Source organism: Plasmodium cynomolgi, chromosome 6 (genome assembly GCF_000321355.1).
Source record: "Plasmodium cynomolgi strain B DNA, chromosome 6, whole genome shotgun sequence".
In the NCBI taxonomy this organism is placed as follows: domain Eukaryota; phylum Apicomplexa; class Aconoidasida; order Haemosporida; family Plasmodiidae; genus Plasmodium; species Plasmodium cynomolgi.
This window is the reverse complement of record NC_020399.1, coordinates 671,192-688,223: the sequence shown is the minus strand read 5'-3', so window position 1 is coordinate 688,223 and position 17,032 is coordinate 671,192. Positions and strand designations below refer to the sequence as shown.

The following is a 17,032-nucleotide window of genomic DNA, read 5'->3' as shown; positions in this document are numbered from 1 at the left end:
ATACAAATAAAAAAAAAAAAGAGCATGTAAAAAATAAATTAACTTTATTCATTTCTTTTTTTTATTCCCAAAAAATAAAATTTTTATTAGTCCTTTCTCTTCTACAATCACCTTGTTCTGACTTTCGTTTCACTGCGCTGATTTGTTTGTTCGACTGTTCATTTTGTGATTTGCTATTTGTCATTTTCGATTGTTTGCTTATTCACCCGTTTGTGCATTCGACCGTTCGCCCGCTCCACAACGTGCTGCTGCAAAGGTTGCCGTCCGCCGACAACAAGACCTACTCACCGCCATCCGATTGGAAAGGAACGCTCCCCATTGTACTGCACACCCCCCTATAACAACTCCACTCGGCAAAAATGAACACCTACTACAGCCTCTTCATTTTTTTCCTCGTCCAAATTGCGCTAAAGTATAGCAAGGCAGCTGTCACGGTAGACACAGTATGCAAAAATGGACATCTTGCTCAAATGAGTAACCACTTTAAGTGTATATGTAACGAAGGGCTGGTGCACCTTTCCGAAGATACATGTGAAGAAAAAAATGAATGTAAGGAAGAAACCCTAGACAAAACATGTGGGGAATTTGGCAAGTGTATAAAAATCACAGAAGAGGAACAGGAAAGCACGTACAAATGTGAATGCATTGAGGGTTACACTTTGAAGGAAGGAGATTGTGTACTTGATGTATGTGAAAATAAGGATTGTGGAGAAAGTGGTGAATGCATTGTTGAATACCTCACGGAAGTCCAAAGTGCAGGATGTTCATGCGCTATTGGCAAAGTCCCCAATCCAGAAGATGAACAAAAATGTACCAAAACGGGAGAAACTGCTTGTCAATTAAAATGTAATACAGACAATGAAGTTTGCAAAAATGTTGAAGGAATTTACAAATGTCAGTGTATGGAAGGCTTTAATTTCGACAAGGAGAAAAATGAATGCCTTTCCTATTCTGTATTTAACATCCTAAACCTCTCCCTCTTTTTTATCATCCTGGTAGTCCTTTCGTACGTCATATAAGTGCAAAACTTGCGCAGCTAAGGGGCGCAAATTTTTTGAGTTAAAATACTTTTCTTTACTGAACTGACACAGTGATGATGTGATCAAGTCACTATGTTATGAAATAACGAAGCGATGAAGTGTTTTTTTTTTTTTTTTTCCCACTATTCGCCTTGCTTCGTTAACCGCCCATTTGTACAACGCGCAATGTTCAGGCGAGCAAGTGCACACCCATGTGTGCCTACTCCTTTGAACCGCGCGAGTTAGCTTCTTTTCCAAAGTTCGAAACTTTGTTTGACCAGAGGAGCGATGGTGAAACGTTACCGAGGCGGCGCAACTCCTCCTGTTTAAGCAAAAAAAAAAAAAAATTAATTTTTAAAATTGAAACAAAAAATTAAAATAAACAGCTGAAATGAAAAAGAATACCGCCGTGGGAAAGACAAAACTGGACAAATAGTCTCAGGAGAAGGAGTCCTCGGCGCCGCTTTGCTGTAAAGCGCAACAGGCTGTCTTTTGTGGCCCTGCGTTCAATTGCTTCGCCGCGCATAACTGCTTTGTTCTACTAACTTTCGCCATTTTTCGAATTGGGATTTTTTTTTTTTTTTTTACATTTGGCTAGCTCAGCAAATCCATCTTAACATACAGCCATTTTTCCCCAATGGCTGGGGTTACCTACAAATAGGGACATCCTATTTTTTTCATCCTTTTCCAAGCTCGCAGTGAGCTATATAGGTAAGCGAATTCGTACACGATGTTTTTGTATAGATACAACGCGCAAGTGGGCAATCCCATTTTTGGCTCAATCACAAAGTTGTTGCCGATGGGGAATTCGATGTGTCATCTCGTCGTAGTTTTGTTCCAATGAGGTGATCCACAATGTCCACAAAAAAAAAATGGACACTTGCATGATGCACAGATCTGTCTACTTAATTTGTGTGGTCCTAATTGGGGCTACAAATGTACTAACGTTGTGCATTAAAGCAATGCCCAAGTGGGAAGCAATGTGAGTAAACACGCGCTCAGCTGGTCGTTCACACCTTTTTGAAAAATGTCCTCATGGCTGCATAGAAGTTACGGATGAGCTGGGTATAGCCAGATGACACAGGTTTTGTAATTACGATGTCGTACAATTATTGCAGATTTTTTACTGCATATGGCTAGCAATGTAGCTACACCGTTGCAGTTGCAGATGACACGTCTTAGACAGAGCAGTTATTACTAGGGAGTAAAGTGCGCCGATCATTTTAGTATGGGGAAACTCTGTTTTTTCTTGACTGTGATTGAATGTCTTTTCCTGCCGAACTTTAACGGGAGAAGTGAATAAATAGGAACTAGCCAAAATGCTTCCCAGTAATGAAATTTTTTTTTTTTTTTTTTTTTTCCCAAATTTTGTTGTAGCTACATGACTTTTCAGAACATAAAAAAAAAAAGATAAAACAAAGCCGCCAGTGAGTTAACGATTGGACAAACATGAAATGTAAAAAAAAAATTAAAAAAGCAGTATTGTATTTTTTTATTTCCACATTATTATTTCCATTAGCTTTTATTTATTTGTTCATTTCGACTTACACATTTTCTCACGTCCATTCCTCTCTTGTTTCACATTTTGATTTTGTTTGTTTCCATTCGTCTACCAACTGCATTACACAAAAAAGTCTCCCTTTTTGAGAGAATACCCAACTCAGCTCATCCTCCATCTCCACTTTTGCGCCACCCTTTGTTCAAAATGAATACCTACCACAGTTTGCTATTCCTTTTGGCCTTCGTACTTGCGGCTAACTACACCTTCGCAAAGGTCACTGCGGACACACAGTGTAAAAATGGCTTTGTAGTCCAAACGGGCAATTATTTTGAATGCAAATGCAACAACGGGTTTGTGCTGGCAAATGAAAACACTTGCGAGGAAAAACGCAATTGCACAGATGCACAAAATGCAAACAAAAATTGTGGAGATTATGCTATGTGCATAAACACCAAAGCGAGTGATGAGGAAAGAGCATTAAAATGCACCTGCATATCACAATACACCTTAGAGAACGATGTGTGCGTTCCAGATAAATGTAACGGTATTATGTGTGGTAAGGGAAAGTGCATCTTAGATCCCGATGATACAAATTTCGTCACGTGCTCTTGTGACATAGGAAACGCATTGGATGAATCTAAAAAATGTGTAAAGCCAGGAAAAACTGATTGCGCGTTGAAGTGTAAGGCAAACGAAGAATGTAAATTGACTGAGAATTATTACAAATGTGTTGCGAAGGGAAGTGGTGGACAAGGAAGCGGCGGAGGAGGCAGCGGTGGACAAGGTAGCGGTGGACAAGGTAGCGGCGGACAAGGTAGCGGTGGACAAGGTAGCGGAGGACAAGGCAGCGGTGGAGCAACAGGAGCAGCTTACAGTCTCATGAACGGATCTGCAGTAATCAGCATACTAGCTGTATTCGCTTTCTTTATGATGTCATTAGTGTAGACTATTCTACACGCACACACTAGGGGAGAAGAAGGGTCTCACAGAGTCAGTACAAGTCGTATGCACAAAGAGGAAAGTACATCGACCTGGAGAAAGAGCACTTATTTGTGCACTTATGCCTTGGAGAAGCACCCTCACCCAGTTGCGTTGCTGTTAGCTTAAAATTTAGTGGCACCCATATTGTGATTTTGTACGTTCAAATGTATCGTGACAATGTGAAAGCAATATATTTTTTTTTCGCCGAAAAGGATCGCAACGCCTGGTGACCTGGGTTGCGGCAATGGTGTGCATTTTTGTTTTACCCCTTCCGCTGTTAAGCAATTAACAGCTAGCCCTTTTTTTTTTTTTCGCTGTGGAAAATTACCCAAACCGTTTGTGCATAATTTGTCATTCGCCTTTGTTGTAATTATGATACAGCCCCTTTGATTGGGGCCATCCGTTTTTTTGTTGTGGCTGGCTGTACATAGCACTGTGCGCATGTGTTGTATGTGTGTTTTGTGTATATGTTTTGTGTCTGCGTCTGTGGCTATATGTGCATTTATTTCATTTTTTTTTTGTGCACCCTCAAAACAATGACCAACGATAATGTTTAACCGAATGAGGAGTCTTAAAAGAACGAACGCAGGAAAAGGGGAAAATGCAAAAAAGAGAAAACGCGAAAGTACGAAAACAAGGAAATGTTTTCTTGCTTGTTCGTGTGTCTCACACTTGGTGGCACGCCCTCCCCTGAGGCAGGCGTGCAAATAAACGAGCGAACTGAAAAGTAGCAAAAAGGCAAACACGTAAAAAAAATAACAAACAAACGAACACATATATAAATGCACTCCTGCACATGTTTCATGTGCAGGGGCACAAAAAGGTGCCCTCCAAAGGCTGTAGCACCGGGGGGAGGAAGCGAACCGTCTCCCCGAATGGTGTAATATCGCTATATACTGCTAAGCCGCTAAACCGATGAGATGATGGGGTCGGCAGCAAGGCCACCCCCTCTCTTAGGTCACATTCTTGAGCCGCTTCGCCAGAGTGACATAATCAATTTTGTCCTTATCCATCAAGTTTAACGATTTCAAAAACAATTTCATGTCCTCATCCACCAACCTCTCATCGCTGTTCTTCAAAATAAATCTCACCTTCTCCTCATCGAGATAGCCACTTTTTTCTTTGTCGAAAAATTCAAACGAGGTGATTAGCTCGTCTACCGATAAGGGTTCCTTATAAGTCTCAAGAAATATCCTCAAAAAGGTTTCAAAGTTGATGTGTTTTTTTTTTGTTCATCAATTCGTTCTTTGCATATACATCACATGTTCTATTATTTGGGCCATTTGAGCTATTTTTTTTTTTGTCTTCATCTTTAAAATTGTTCAGCTTTGCGATTAGGTTTTTTATTCGATCGTGATTTGGGGTAGCTTTGGCTGGGTTTTTCTGACCGCTCGATTGCTTCGCTTCACTTGGCGTCCCTTTGTCTGCTTTTCCCTTATCGGCAGCCTCAGCAGCTTCCGGCTGCTCCTGCTCCTCCCCCCCTACTGCGTCTTCAAAATGGTTGTCCACCATCTCGTCCATCTCTTTCTCTGTTCTGGTTTGCCCGAGCAATCGCAAGAGCGTCTTAAATTCCTCCGCAGTAATTTTCCCATCTTTGTTGTTATCCACAAGGTTAAAGTTTTTTTGCATCAACTGGAGCTTTTCCTGAGATATGCTGCTTTGCATTTTGCCTTCTTCACATGTGGGTCGCTCTTCAGCAGTAGGTTGGGTGGGTTACAAAAGCAGGAGTATACGGCAGGGGGGGTATATATACCTTGTAATGTACGTATGTGCACATGTTTGTCCATGTGCATGTGTGTGTGTGACTTTTTCCAGTGCGCTCACGTGGAAAAATTTCCCACCTGCTCCAACTAGCCAAAGAATGTCAACCTCGCGTGCGGAAGTGAAGGAGCCACAAAATGGTGACGAACGAGTAAGTACATATATCACACTTGTTAAAAATGCAGAAAAATAAAGGAAGTCCTCTAACATGCGGCTCGGTACAGTTAGGGTGACCAACAGAATATTGTGTAGTGCAGCGAATTTTTTTTTTCTTCTCGGAAGGAAAGTCAACCGGGACGCTGCTCCATCTGCGGGGAGGAGTACGTGTGTCAATTCGTGCGGCGTGCTCCCTGCTGCTTAACCAGGGAAACTGTTGACGGAGAGGTTGGCAAAATGGGTGTCCGCTGAATCGGGGGAGGCCTGCTTGGCTGCTGCCCGCTCTTTGCGTTTCTCACTAATCTGACGGAGCAAGTCATCCGAAGGGTTTAAATATCGCTCCAATTTACTTGCGCATTTATTGAGGACAAATTTTTTTCCCGAAATGGCCACCTCGGGATAATCCGCCCACACAGCAAAGTGATGCAAAATGATGGCACACGAAACGGACACGTTGAGAGAACACGTGCCATTGCCATACTGAGGGATATAAATTATTTTGTCGCAATAGCTGAGCGTTTCATCATTAATTCCTGTTCCTTCATTTCCAAATAAAAAGGCCGTATCTTTATTTACAAAGGGATGTCTCGTCACAGGTATAGCACTCCCTGTTATTTCGCATCCATACAATAAAATGTCATTCTCGCGCAGGTGGGTCTTCAGCTCCTTCATGCTGCAGAAATACTCTATGGTTATATATTCACATGTACCCATGTGGCCAAAAAAGTTGACTTCGTTTTTTTTTCGACTCACGACGAAAATTTTGCTGACCCTGAAGGCAACGCAACTTCGTACGATGCTCCCGATGTTTTTCTTCTTCCCTATGTTGTAAATGGCCACGTACATTTGGGGGCACCCCGCGGGGTCTTCCCCCCTTAGGGTTACTTCTTCACATGGAATGGCTTCCCCACTTGGGATGGCTTCCCCCCTTAGGGTTACTTCTTCACTCGGGATGACTTCCCCCCTTAGGGTTACTTCCCCACTTGGGCTGGCCATTTCGCTGCGCCCGAGGGGATTCCCGTTCTACTCCGCCTGCGCTTTGTAAAACCAGTGGACGGTTAAATGGCGGACTCTGTTTTTACCGCGGGGGTATCACGAACTACCGATCTCTTCGGAACATAATGTTTCTGGGAAAACGTCATTGAACCTTCCCTTGGGGGCAAAAGCGCCACATTTCCGTTTCTTCAACTTGGCCTTGCAATATTTTCGCACGGGAACATACGCTGACAGGAGCAAAAAGAAGAAGAACATAAAAGTATGTCCAATTTCCATCTTGGGTGGAGTTCTTCGGGGAAGGGGGGGGGGTGCCTTTAGCGGAGAAAAAAAAAAAAAAAAAAAAAAAAAAAAAAAAACTAAAAAATAGCAGTTTGTCGTGGATGCCTACATAAATAAAAATTATACATAAATATATTTAACATATATTTTCGCATTTTGACATGCTCATATTTTCATATTTTTTATTTTCTTGTACATGTTGGTTGCATTTTGGAGCGCGAAAAAAAAAGGGATACCTTTTCGCGGAGTTATTTTACCCCTTCCATCCGCATCTCCTGAACGGCAATAACATCGCCCGAACCGCTACAATTTCTCCTTTTCGCTCGCCTAAACTCGCGGGGCGCTTCTGGAGCAAGTGAACTTTTTTTTGGAGCCCCTCCGCGGGACACCAACGCAACAGCAGTTCATGCGCAGAATGGGTTTTCTTTTTTAAGGGAGCAAAAGAGTTGTTAGCCATACCGGTCTTCTCCTTTCCCTCTATATGACCGGGGGCGGTGCTTTTTTCTCAATTTCGATGCACCAGAGCTGTACTTTCATATCCTTTTTAAGGGAGAAAAACGAATTTTTTAATTTCTTTAGGGTGATATTCCGAAGGGAAGCGGATATTTATCTGTCTACCGTTTTTTTACTCTTTTGTTGACTGCCACCCCTTTGCGACATGATAAATGACTCCACCGCGGGGGGTCCCAGTACCCTGCCGCAACCACCCAAGTACATCCTGGGGCTAGAAGGAAGTGCGAACAAACTGGGGGTCAGCATCATAAATAGTGACTTAAAAATTCTGATGAATATGAGAAGAACGTACGTCTCCGAAATTGGCTGCGGATTTATCCCAAGACAAATTAACGCGCACCACAAGTACTACATCATCGAGATGATTAAAGAATGTCTTAATAAATTGAAGATAAAAATAACAGACATACATTTAATATGCTATACAAAAGGGCCAGGAATTGGCTCCGCTCTCTACATTGCCTACAATATAAGTAAATTTTTTTCCCTCCTCTTCAATATTCCCGTCATCGGAGTCAATCACTGCATTGCCCACATCGAAATGGGCATTTTTATAACCAAGCTTTATCACCCCATTATTTTATACGTCAGTGGAAGCAACACACAGATCATTTATTTCAACAATCACAAGAAGAGGTACGAAATCATCGGAGAGACCTTAGACATAGCTATTGGAAATGTCATCGACAGATCTGCGAGGATTCTCAGAATTTCAAATTCTCCTTCTCCTGGGTATAATGTGGAATTATTGGCTAGGAAGAAATATCTGCTAAATTTGGAAGAAAAGAAAAAAAAAAAAAAAAAAAAAAAAAAAAAAAATAGACTCAATAGTTGTGTCTTTTGCGGGGAGAGAACCAATAAGCGGGGACCCTTATGGTGGCCACATTCCGGAGGGGGAAGCGAGGGACACTGCCCCTCAGGAGCACAGCGCTGCAAATGAGCCCAATACGCCAAATGAGCCCAATACGCCAAATAAGCCCAGTGCGCCAAATGATCCCAACGGGCCAAATAAGCCCAGTACGCCAAATGACCCCAACACGCCTAATGATCCCAACACGCCTAATAAGCCCAATAAGCCCATGAGGGAGGACCCGTGTGACTACACCGAGCTGCTCTTCTTCCCCTACACCATAAAAGGGATGGACATTTCGTTCAGCGGGTACGACTACTACGTGAGCAAGTATTTCTCCAGGTATTTAACCAAGCGAGGCAAAAAGGGGAAGGGCGAAGACGGGGGGAAGCCACCACTGGGCGATCAAAACGCCCCAAAAAGGAAGAAGCGGCACGACGGGGAAGAAGCGAGTGAGGGGAAGCACAACCAGGGGGGGAAAAGCGATGCGTGCGATGTCAATGGTGAGGAAGAAGACTATGGAGAGGGCGACGCGGACGAAGGAAACGCAATCAGAGGCGACGCAATCAGAGGCGACGCAATCGGAGGCGACGCAAATGATGGCGCTGCGCCCGGCGGCACGCAACTCTTTCCGCAGCCCAACTTGAGCATTCACGCGGGCGTGCAGGGCAGCTCCTACTACGAAGAGAATGTCATCTGCAGCATCGGCGGGAAGAAGAACTACGGGGAGGACGACCACTACGCGGAGGAGGACGACGGCGCCATCGAGACGGAGAGCGATTTTTTTGACTCCAGCTCGGACGAAACCGCGGCTGGGAGCGACAAAGGGGGGGGGAACCTTTGCAAGGCCCCCAGCGAAGAGCATCCACATAGCGGCGCCAACCTGACGGACGAAGAAAAGCGGAAAATACAAATCTGCTACAGCCTGCAACACCACATATTCAGCATGCTCATCGAAATCACCGAACGAGCCATCGCCTTCACGAACAGCAAGGAGGTGATCATTGTGGGGGGAGTTGGCTGCAACGTTTTCTTACAAAATATGATGAAGAAAATGGCAAAACAGAAAAATATCAAAATTGGATTTATGGACCACAGCTACTGTGTGGATAACGGTGCCATGATTGCCTACACGGGGTACCTTGAATATTTGAATACCAAAAATAAGGAAATCTACAACTTTAATAATATAAGTATCCACCAGAGGTACCGGACAGACGACGTGCTCGTGACGTGGAGGTAGGGATGGCCCCTACGCATAAGGGGCAGCGAGGAGGAGGCAGCACATTTGTGAAGCCTCGTCCACTCCGCGTGCCAGCGCTGTGGCACTCACCGATGCGTCAATTTTTTTAAAAAGGGGAGCGCTTAAAAGGGAGATGTGATGCAAAAGTTGTAAAAAAAAAATTGGCAATTATGGGAGGTATACGTGCGGGGTAAACGTGCGGGGTAAACGCGGGGATAAACGCGGGGGGTAAATTGCCCCCTGGCCGGGTCGCACAGGGCAGGGGCAAGCTGGGGATGCCGCCACCCACACTACGATATCAGCAGCTCGACAGAGAGGTCCTCCATGTAGGTGAGCAAGTTCTTCGAATGCGTGATCCACTTGTCTATGCTCTCCTTCATAAAGAAAATTTTTTCATCGTTGAGCACTCGTGGCTTCACCCACATAATCTTCACTGACTTTTGAATTTCGTCAATTTGACAAGTAATAATATTTTTACTCTTAGCTGTTATGAGCATTTTCTCCACTTCGTTCACATCCACTTTGCAATGTTGTGCAATTTCTTCAAACGAAATATCCGATCTTTGTTTTTTTTTTTTAAAAGCTAAATCCATGAGAGCAAGGAGAGTAATTTTTTTTAGCATATTCCTCTCATAATCTTTGAGAAGCGAATTCTTAATATTCTCTTCGTAAGTCTGTACCACTTGGTTAAAAATTTCAATATTCCCTTCATTGTAAACATAAATTAGCTGATACAGCCAATTCGTTTGTTCGTTGTTTTTTAAGCATACATTGATGAGTGGCAGCTGGATGATCTCCCCTATATTATACACATCTTCACTTATTATCGAGTGCATACAAATATGAGTACCTATATCGATTTTCTCCACTTCATCCAAATCATTCAACGGAGTATATGCTAAGTACAGTAAAGCATACTTAACGAACAAGTCTGACTTACTTAATATTTTATAATAATTCATAATAGCAAAATTGTAAAATTTATGTGCTACTATATTTAATCCTATGACCCCTTGGAGTAGATTTTTGGTACTCTCGATTTCATTTTCGCAACTTTTAAAATCGCCTAATTCGATATACTTCAGTATGCGGATACATCTATATATAATGATAGCATCTTTATCATTTTCTAAATTCTTTTCTGATTCTTTCAAATAGGTGATAGTCCAATTAGCATCAAACTTGGCCGTCACGATGTAAAGCAACTCTGCATATATCGTTTTCTTCAACTTACTCATCAAGGGGGAGAGGTATGTGTAGAAAAGTCTAAATTTATCTTTCACTTGGACATTTTTATTGTTAATAAATTTTTGTACTTCTAATGTTAACTCATGGTGGAACTTCTTTTCTTTGTAATTTTTCATTTCGTTGAAATTTATGAAGTCATACTTTCCCTGCAGCTCCCCGATCAGCATGTTCTCGTTTTCGTCCAGCAGACCGCTGATTTCCTCCGCCGTCGTTGCCATCCGTAGCGGTTTAAAGGGTGCCCAAAAAAAAAAGAGTCTCTCAAATGGGGGGCTTCAAAAAATGACTGCCAAAGTGGGCACCTCAAAAGATGTCGCGTTTCGTGTGTGCCACTTAACCCTTGGGATGGCTCACTTGGGCACTCACCCGGTGGAAGCTATAAACACACAATACGAGGGAGAGGGGCAAACTCAAGACTTTCTACCGGTCAGTACGCGTTGAGTGCCTCATCGGATGGTGGCTCTGCAGGGGGTAGTGCTACACAATAAGCCTCTCCTATCAGTCTGGCGTGTCGTTCACTTCTTACGCTCAGCTAGGGCCAAAATCTCACGCGGACTCATAGTACAAAACAGGTAAGCAAGTATAATATGCTGCTTACGTACAATGGGGGGGAGTATGCCATCCGGGTGAAGCAATCCAAATGAGACTTCACGTGAAGCAGCCCCCACTATACAATCCACGCAATAACGCCTTCCCAGATAAGGGCAAGATAAGCTGCAAATAAAGCGACAGGTGAAGTATAATGGGAACAAAAATCTAAGCAAAGGCGTTACAAAACGTGTACGCAAAAAAAAAAAAAGACAAAAAAAGAAGGAACGTACTTATGCACAAAGTGGGGCAATCAAAGTGTGTTTTTTTTTTCCCTACCCCTTTTTTTTTTTTACATAATTAAAAGTGCCAACTGAATAGCTAATTTTTTTAAAAAGGAAAAAACATAAACCGTTTTGCACTTGCAGCAATTCGTGAGAACAGACCAGGGGCACGGCGCGAAAAAAGGCAATCCCGGTGATCTTCAAAAATATTTTTTTCAACCTTATGTGCTACTTACGTGTGGATCGAAATTCTGACGCACCAACAGGAAGGAGTAGCCGCGTTAGGCTAAGGCTGGAGAAGCTGGATGGGGAAAAAAAAAAAAAAAAACTTAGCCATTTTATGGTGTACCATATCCTTATGTGTAACTCCTGGCGAACACTGTCATCGACTTGCCAATCTGAGGAGGCTACCAAAAAGGACTTTACATGAATGCCTCGGTTATATGACCACCTAACCATTTTAAAGGCGTACCTTCTTCCTTTCCAGGGGGGACTTCACACAATGGAAACCAAATGGGTGAGAGACAGCGCGGTGCTCGTCTCGGTAAAAATGGCGCCCACGCAGACACTCCCTACGTTTATGTCACAATTGTACATCCCATTATGTGCGCAAAAAGGTGTAACGGAGAGAAAAACGGAAAAGAATAAAGACATAACTTCTAACGATTCAACGTTGGAGGGAAAATAAAATGGACATCAATGGGAAAAGCCATCAAATTAGGCGCTATAAAAGGCCAGTTACGACCCATGCGTCTTTCTCATCACGTATGCCTTCGCGTCAAATAACCATCCCACGGTGTCCCCCTGCCGCTTGCTAACCCCACGGCTGTGACCAAAAGGGGACCCCTTTCGTGAAAGGGCCCGATAAAAGAGCGCACCATGTTATAAGCCAACTTTGTGAACGTCTCAATGGAAGCATATACCAAATTGCAGGCAAGTCCAATTGGTACGCAAAAAAAAAAAAAAATGTCAAAATGTGATTTTCCCTGAGAGGCATTTTACCACTCCATGTTCATGTCCCTTTCTGTTCCTTCCTATTTCAAACGCTCTGTGACAACACCCCAGGTGTCCACTTCACACATGCAGCTTTAAAAAATATATTGCCGAAGGGGTAGATAATTCAGTTGATCAACTAGGTCATTCTTTTTTTCGTGAATAATTTTGCAAAGTTTAAAGCGTCATATGGTGAAGTCCCCATTTTTTGCGTGTTACCAAAAGTTTTTTTTTTTTTTTTTTTTTCTTCCTCAGTGCAGTAAATGGACAAGGAGGCCATTTTACCAAGTGGTGGTGGGGCCTCCCTCAAGAGGAGCAAAAAGCAGATTGAGTCTCTACAGTATTCTTTGAAGAAAAATATAAGAAGTATGTTGTGCAGCATGCAAATTAAGAAAAAGGGCATTCCATTTTGCCACGCCACATAGTTCAGCATTCCATGCGATGCATATCGTTGTGTAGCACGCGGGGGTGGCTAACACGGCTTGCATAGACGCAGAGACGCACAGCCCAGCCGGTTAGCATCAGGAGCGCGGTACAACACATTCACTTTTACCCGCAACTTTGCCAAAACTACCCTCCTGCAGGGAACGAAGAGCTGACGAACCGAGTGCACTATTTCTTCCCCACCGACGATGTGCTAGACCAGACCCTCTTCCATTTGTGTAAGTTCATACCGAGCGATATGGACATTCTAGACGCAGATAAGCAAATGGGAAGCACGTACAACTTGACGCCCTTTTCACAATTCGAAGATTCTGACACAGATAGCTGGGGTGATAAAATCAGAGAGGAGGACGACATTGAGATAGACGAACCTCGTGCTGGAAGAAGTAAATTACCCACTTTGAGCCCCAACTTGGGAATAAACAAAAGGGCAACACATTCCTGCGTCGAATGGAAAGGGTTTGTTAACGAAGCAAACGGTTATGCAGCAGTTAAAATATTTAACCCTTTCTCCTCCCAGGAGTACAGCACTTATGCGAACAGACTCGTGTACTTCCTATTTCAGAGAACGAACTGCCTGGGCGTGGAAGACTTTCTAAGGAGTCACAATTTTGTTCGGATGAGCATTCCGCTGTACATGAAGTGCAAAAATAAGCTGTGCGTTAGGTTATCTCACATAGACGCTTCAAATGATTTGTATGTTTAGTGTTTCGGGACGGCGTGGTGATATAATATGCGCGTGGGGGATTTAATGTATCCATGGGGCGAACTGTAACTGCTGCAGCGTGGATGCGCGCGTAGCGAGCTCTTCCTATTTGGCATCTTTTCTGCAAAGATGACCAGAAAGCTGCGCCACTATGGTGAATTCATACATGCGGGTATATAAATATATATATGTGCACCTTGGCTTATTATGCTTTTGTGCTTTCCCGCAGCAGTGGTATTTTTTTCCAAGGGTAGAATTTTTAAAAATGGCACAGTAAGAGGCACAAAACGGTCCTTTCACTTCACCCCGCCATTTAACGTATAACAGAATGTTACGCAGTTTTGTTGCGTTTTTTTCCCGTCATTATCACCCTGCACACATGAGGAGCAAAAAACGGAAAAGCAAAACAGCTAGCCATTTTGTGCAGATTAAAAGAAAAAAAAAAAAACGCACACAAAACAGCGGGGAGTAGGAATTTCTCCCCAATTTACATCCTCGTTTGACAAAAAATTATGACCGTTCAGGTAAATTTTTTTTTTTTCTGTGCAGTATACAACCAATGGGCAAATATCATTTAGGCGTATTCGCGAATTAAATGCCGAGGGCCGAAGCTTAATTTCTGTGAGAAAAACGGGTGGCAATTTTCGCTTAAACGTTTTTAATTACGCAGAGAGGAAGCAACTATTTTCACCGTTCTGCACGTAAGTGGTTGCATTTTAACCTATTTTACCAAGTTGCATGTCAATTTTCACATATGAATGCGTTCTGTGTTACCGCTCTGGGTTGGCGATTTTAACGCGAGTCGCACAATTTATTTTACTTCTCGTTTCGTTGGAATGTTCTGCCCTGGAAGGTCACCCCTTCGGTATGTACATACAACATTATGCCATACTTTTGGCGTCCACTGCTTTGCGCGCCTGGACTTCCCCCCATGTGGAGTAGTCCCCTTAAAACGGACAAAATGGGGAGAAGGACATCCGTCCGGGTGATTTAATCGTGCCAATTTTGCAAAAAGTAATAGGAAAAACTGTAAACTGTATGTCAAAGTACAACCTTTATAAGAAAAAATTGGCATACTTTCTGCATTGCCTTAAGGGTAGCTTCAATCATATGCATACAAATGCGCATTGCGTTGCATCGCATCATATATGTTATTTTTTTTTTTTTTTTTTTTTGGTTAATGTTTTATCGATCCCATCCATTTTACCACTTGAGTTGAGCTACAGCCTCATGGAGCTACCAAAGCTCGTTGCCACTCGCGCGGTAAATGCCTACATATAATATAGCATATTATATAATAAGCATATATATATGCAGACAGGCATATATACATAAAAGCGCTCGCAATGCATGATCAGCCTACGTACATAAAACATAAATGCCATATATATGTATACTACGTAGGGGTGGAGGTTTATTCCATGTACATTTGAGTTGAGTTCGTTTTTGCTAAAGAAAAAGCACCCCCACAGCTAAGTTTACGTAAAAAAAAAAAAAAAAAATTAAAAGTATTTTTGCCAAATGTATTTGTCGTTTATACTTATGCGGAGTGGGAACGTGAAGTGGGGTTTTACCTGTATTGGCACAAAATCCCCCTGTGACGCGCTTTGAAACCTTTCGACGCGCGGCATATTAAGTCTATATAATAATATAAGTACATATGAGGCATGTAAATTCGTACGTAATAATATGCACGTAATATATACATGTCATGCATTATGTATGTTTTCACGTTTGCGAGGAGGGAATAAAAAAAAAAAAAAAAAAAAAAGAAAAACAGTCCATTTTTGTTTGTTTACCCTTTTACATACGAGAAGGGAATTTAAAATAATGAACTGATCATTTTTTTGTACTTCCCGTGCGCGCAGAAAAATATTGCAAGGTGAACGTAACGTACTGCCAAGTTATGGTAAATAATTTTATACGCAATAATTCAACGCAGCTTTTTTATATGAATTTTTTATATGAACTTTTTATATGAATTTTTTATATGAATTTTTTATATGAAGTATTTACATGAATTCTTTTTTTTTTTTTTTTTGCAGTTTTTATATGAAGTTTTCATTTTCAGTTTTATTTATACGTATTTTTTACTCATCAACTTTGCTGTTATTTTTTCCCTTTCAATTCCCTTTTTTTTTTTTTTTTTATATCTTTGTGCCAACTTCCATACGCATCGAACGCATTTAAGAGGATTTATGGAAGTTTTAACCTTTTCGCCATTTTGTTTTGTTTTTTCATATGCCAAATATTGTATGTATACTTATATTATATATAAAGGGAAGCAAAATAAATGCATGGTTGAACGGATGAGTGAATTTTGTTTTTTTTTTTTTCCCATTTTTTGTTTTTAATTTTATCTTTCCCCCCCTCCTTTTGCTGCTTATCAGTATATTATACTCATGTACATGTATACGCCTGTACGCATTTTCTTTTTTTTTTGTTCGAAATAGCAACGGCACGCAACCAGCGTAACTGCAACCACACATTTACCTGAGCGTGCCCCTTTCTTGCCCCCAAACGCTGAAGCGCATCGGGAAGGAAAAAAAATAAAAAAAACACATCACTGCCATTTCTTCTTATGCCTAAAAACCCCCTTAACCATCCCTGCGATAGAGTTGCAATAAACTCGAAATCGTAATGCAAAAGGGGAGATAAAAAAAAAAGAACATCATTTTAGCCACTCGCGTGGAAAACATCTCCTTTACGTATTACGCAACAATTCTGTTCCCAGCAGACGCGTACCCCTGTGCCGGTGTGCCTTTTCATATAAATACATTTCCCATGTAATTAATTAAAGCAATAAATGTACAATTAAGTAAAGCAATAAAAAGGTGCAATTAATTAATGCGCGATTACTGCCCCTCCCCCTGCGGTCACTGCTTTGCTGCATTTCCCTGTAGTGACTGCGTCGCATACTTTTGACGTTATTTTGCATTTGTATGCCATCTTTTCTTTTTTTTTTTTTTACCGCGCCCATTGGCTTGTCTGTTTGTTAGCCTGGTAGTCGCATTTGCGGTTAGCAGCACAATCTCCACAATTTCTTAAACACACACGTTTTCCTTGCAACAGTTGAGTCCGCTCGTCCAAGCGTCAGCGCATCCGCAAACCCCAACTTGGCTTAAGCGCGTTAAGGCAATTGATAAAAGACCCTGGTGTCACGGTGGCCTCGTAACGCAAAAATATATTTCAAAGAGCTCACAACTCTTCGAGTTTTTAATTGAAATTAAAAATCCGCATCGAAGTAGCCACATTTTAAGATAGCTCATGTGTGAGGCCCCCATTTGTGCCAGCACCATATGCCACACGGTACATGTACCATCGTATGTGCAACTAATTCGTGCCACGAAGAGGTTAGCTCGCCTCCTACACACAATCACGTCAAAGGGGCTTACAATCAACATCGCGTCTGCCCGCACGCATGCACAAGCTTGTATATAGTCGCATTGGAAGAGGACCCAATTTAGTCTGCCCATCCGATCAGTTGGCTATAGAGGAGTGCAACTCGACGCAAAAGGAAACTTGAAAAAAAA

The 17,032-nt window shown here is 42.1% G+C and overlaps 7 protein-coding genes across 7 annotated transcripts; 4 read left to right on the top strand and 3 right to left on the bottom strand.

Annotated features, from left to right (window-relative positions):
- Nucleotides 1-359: 359 nt before the first annotated feature.
- On the top strand, nt 360-1,086 carry PCYB_062520 (ookinete surface protein Pvs25; the record flags this gene model as incomplete). Its single annotated transcript, XM_004221419.1, has 2 exons — nt 360-651; nt 1,037-1,086. The coding sequence occupies 2 exons, from the start codon at nt 360-362 to the stop codon at nt 1,084-1,086; spliced, it is 342 nt and encodes a 113-aa protein (XP_004221467.1).
- Nucleotides 1,087-2,724: 1,638 nt separating this feature from the next.
- On the top strand, nt 2,725-3,129 carry PCYB_062510 (sexual stage surface protein Pvs28; the record flags this gene model as incomplete). The annotated part of the gene is made up of 1 exon (XM_004221418.1): nt 2,725-3,129. A coding segment is annotated over one exon (405 nt), but the record flags the coding sequence as incomplete, so codon positions are not given.
- Nucleotides 3,130-4,454: 1,325 nt separating this feature from the next.
- On the bottom strand, nt 4,455-5,166 carry PCYB_062500 (calmodulin; the record flags this gene model as incomplete). The annotated part of the gene is made up of 2 exons (XM_004221417.1): nt 4,455-4,682; nt 4,759-5,166. The coding sequence occupies 2 exons, from the start codon at nt 5,164-5,166 to the stop codon at nt 4,455-4,457; spliced, it is 636 nt and encodes a 211-aa protein (XP_004221465.1).
- A 425-nt stretch (nt 5,167-5,591) lies between these two features.
- PCYB_062490 (RNA methyltransferase domain containing protein) lies at nt 5,592-6,414 on the bottom strand (the record flags this gene model as incomplete). Its single annotated transcript, XM_004221416.1, has 2 exons — nt 5,592-5,632; nt 5,769-6,414. 2 exons carry the CDS (start codon nt 6,412-6,414, stop codon nt 5,592-5,594), a joined length of 687 nt encoding a protein of 228 aa, XP_004221464.1.
- A 937-nt stretch (nt 6,415-7,351) lies between these two features.
- On the top strand, nt 7,352-9,299 carry PCYB_062480 (O-sialoglycoprotein endopeptidase; the record flags this gene model as incomplete). The annotated part of the gene is made up of 2 exons (XM_004221415.1): nt 7,352-7,938; nt 8,057-9,299. 2 exons carry the CDS (start codon nt 7,352-7,354, stop codon nt 9,297-9,299), a joined length of 1,830 nt encoding a protein of 609 aa, XP_004221463.1.
- A 290-nt stretch (nt 9,300-9,589) lies between these two features.
- PCYB_062470 (26S proteasome non-ATPase regulatory subunit 13) lies at nt 9,590-10,765 on the bottom strand (the record flags this gene model as incomplete). The annotated part of the gene is made up of 2 exons (XM_004221414.1): nt 9,590-10,113; nt 10,150-10,765. 2 exons carry the CDS (start codon nt 10,763-10,765, stop codon nt 9,590-9,592), a joined length of 1,140 nt encoding a protein of 379 aa, XP_004221462.1.
- A 1,847-nt stretch (nt 10,766-12,612) lies between these two features.
- PCYB_062460 (hypothetical protein) lies at nt 12,613-13,499 on the top strand (the record flags this gene model as incomplete). Its single annotated transcript, XM_004221413.1, has 2 exons — nt 12,613-12,715; nt 12,934-13,499. 2 exons carry the CDS (start codon nt 12,613-12,615, stop codon nt 13,497-13,499), a joined length of 669 nt encoding a protein of 222 aa, XP_004221461.1.
- Nucleotides 13,500-17,032: the final 3,533 nt, after the last annotated feature.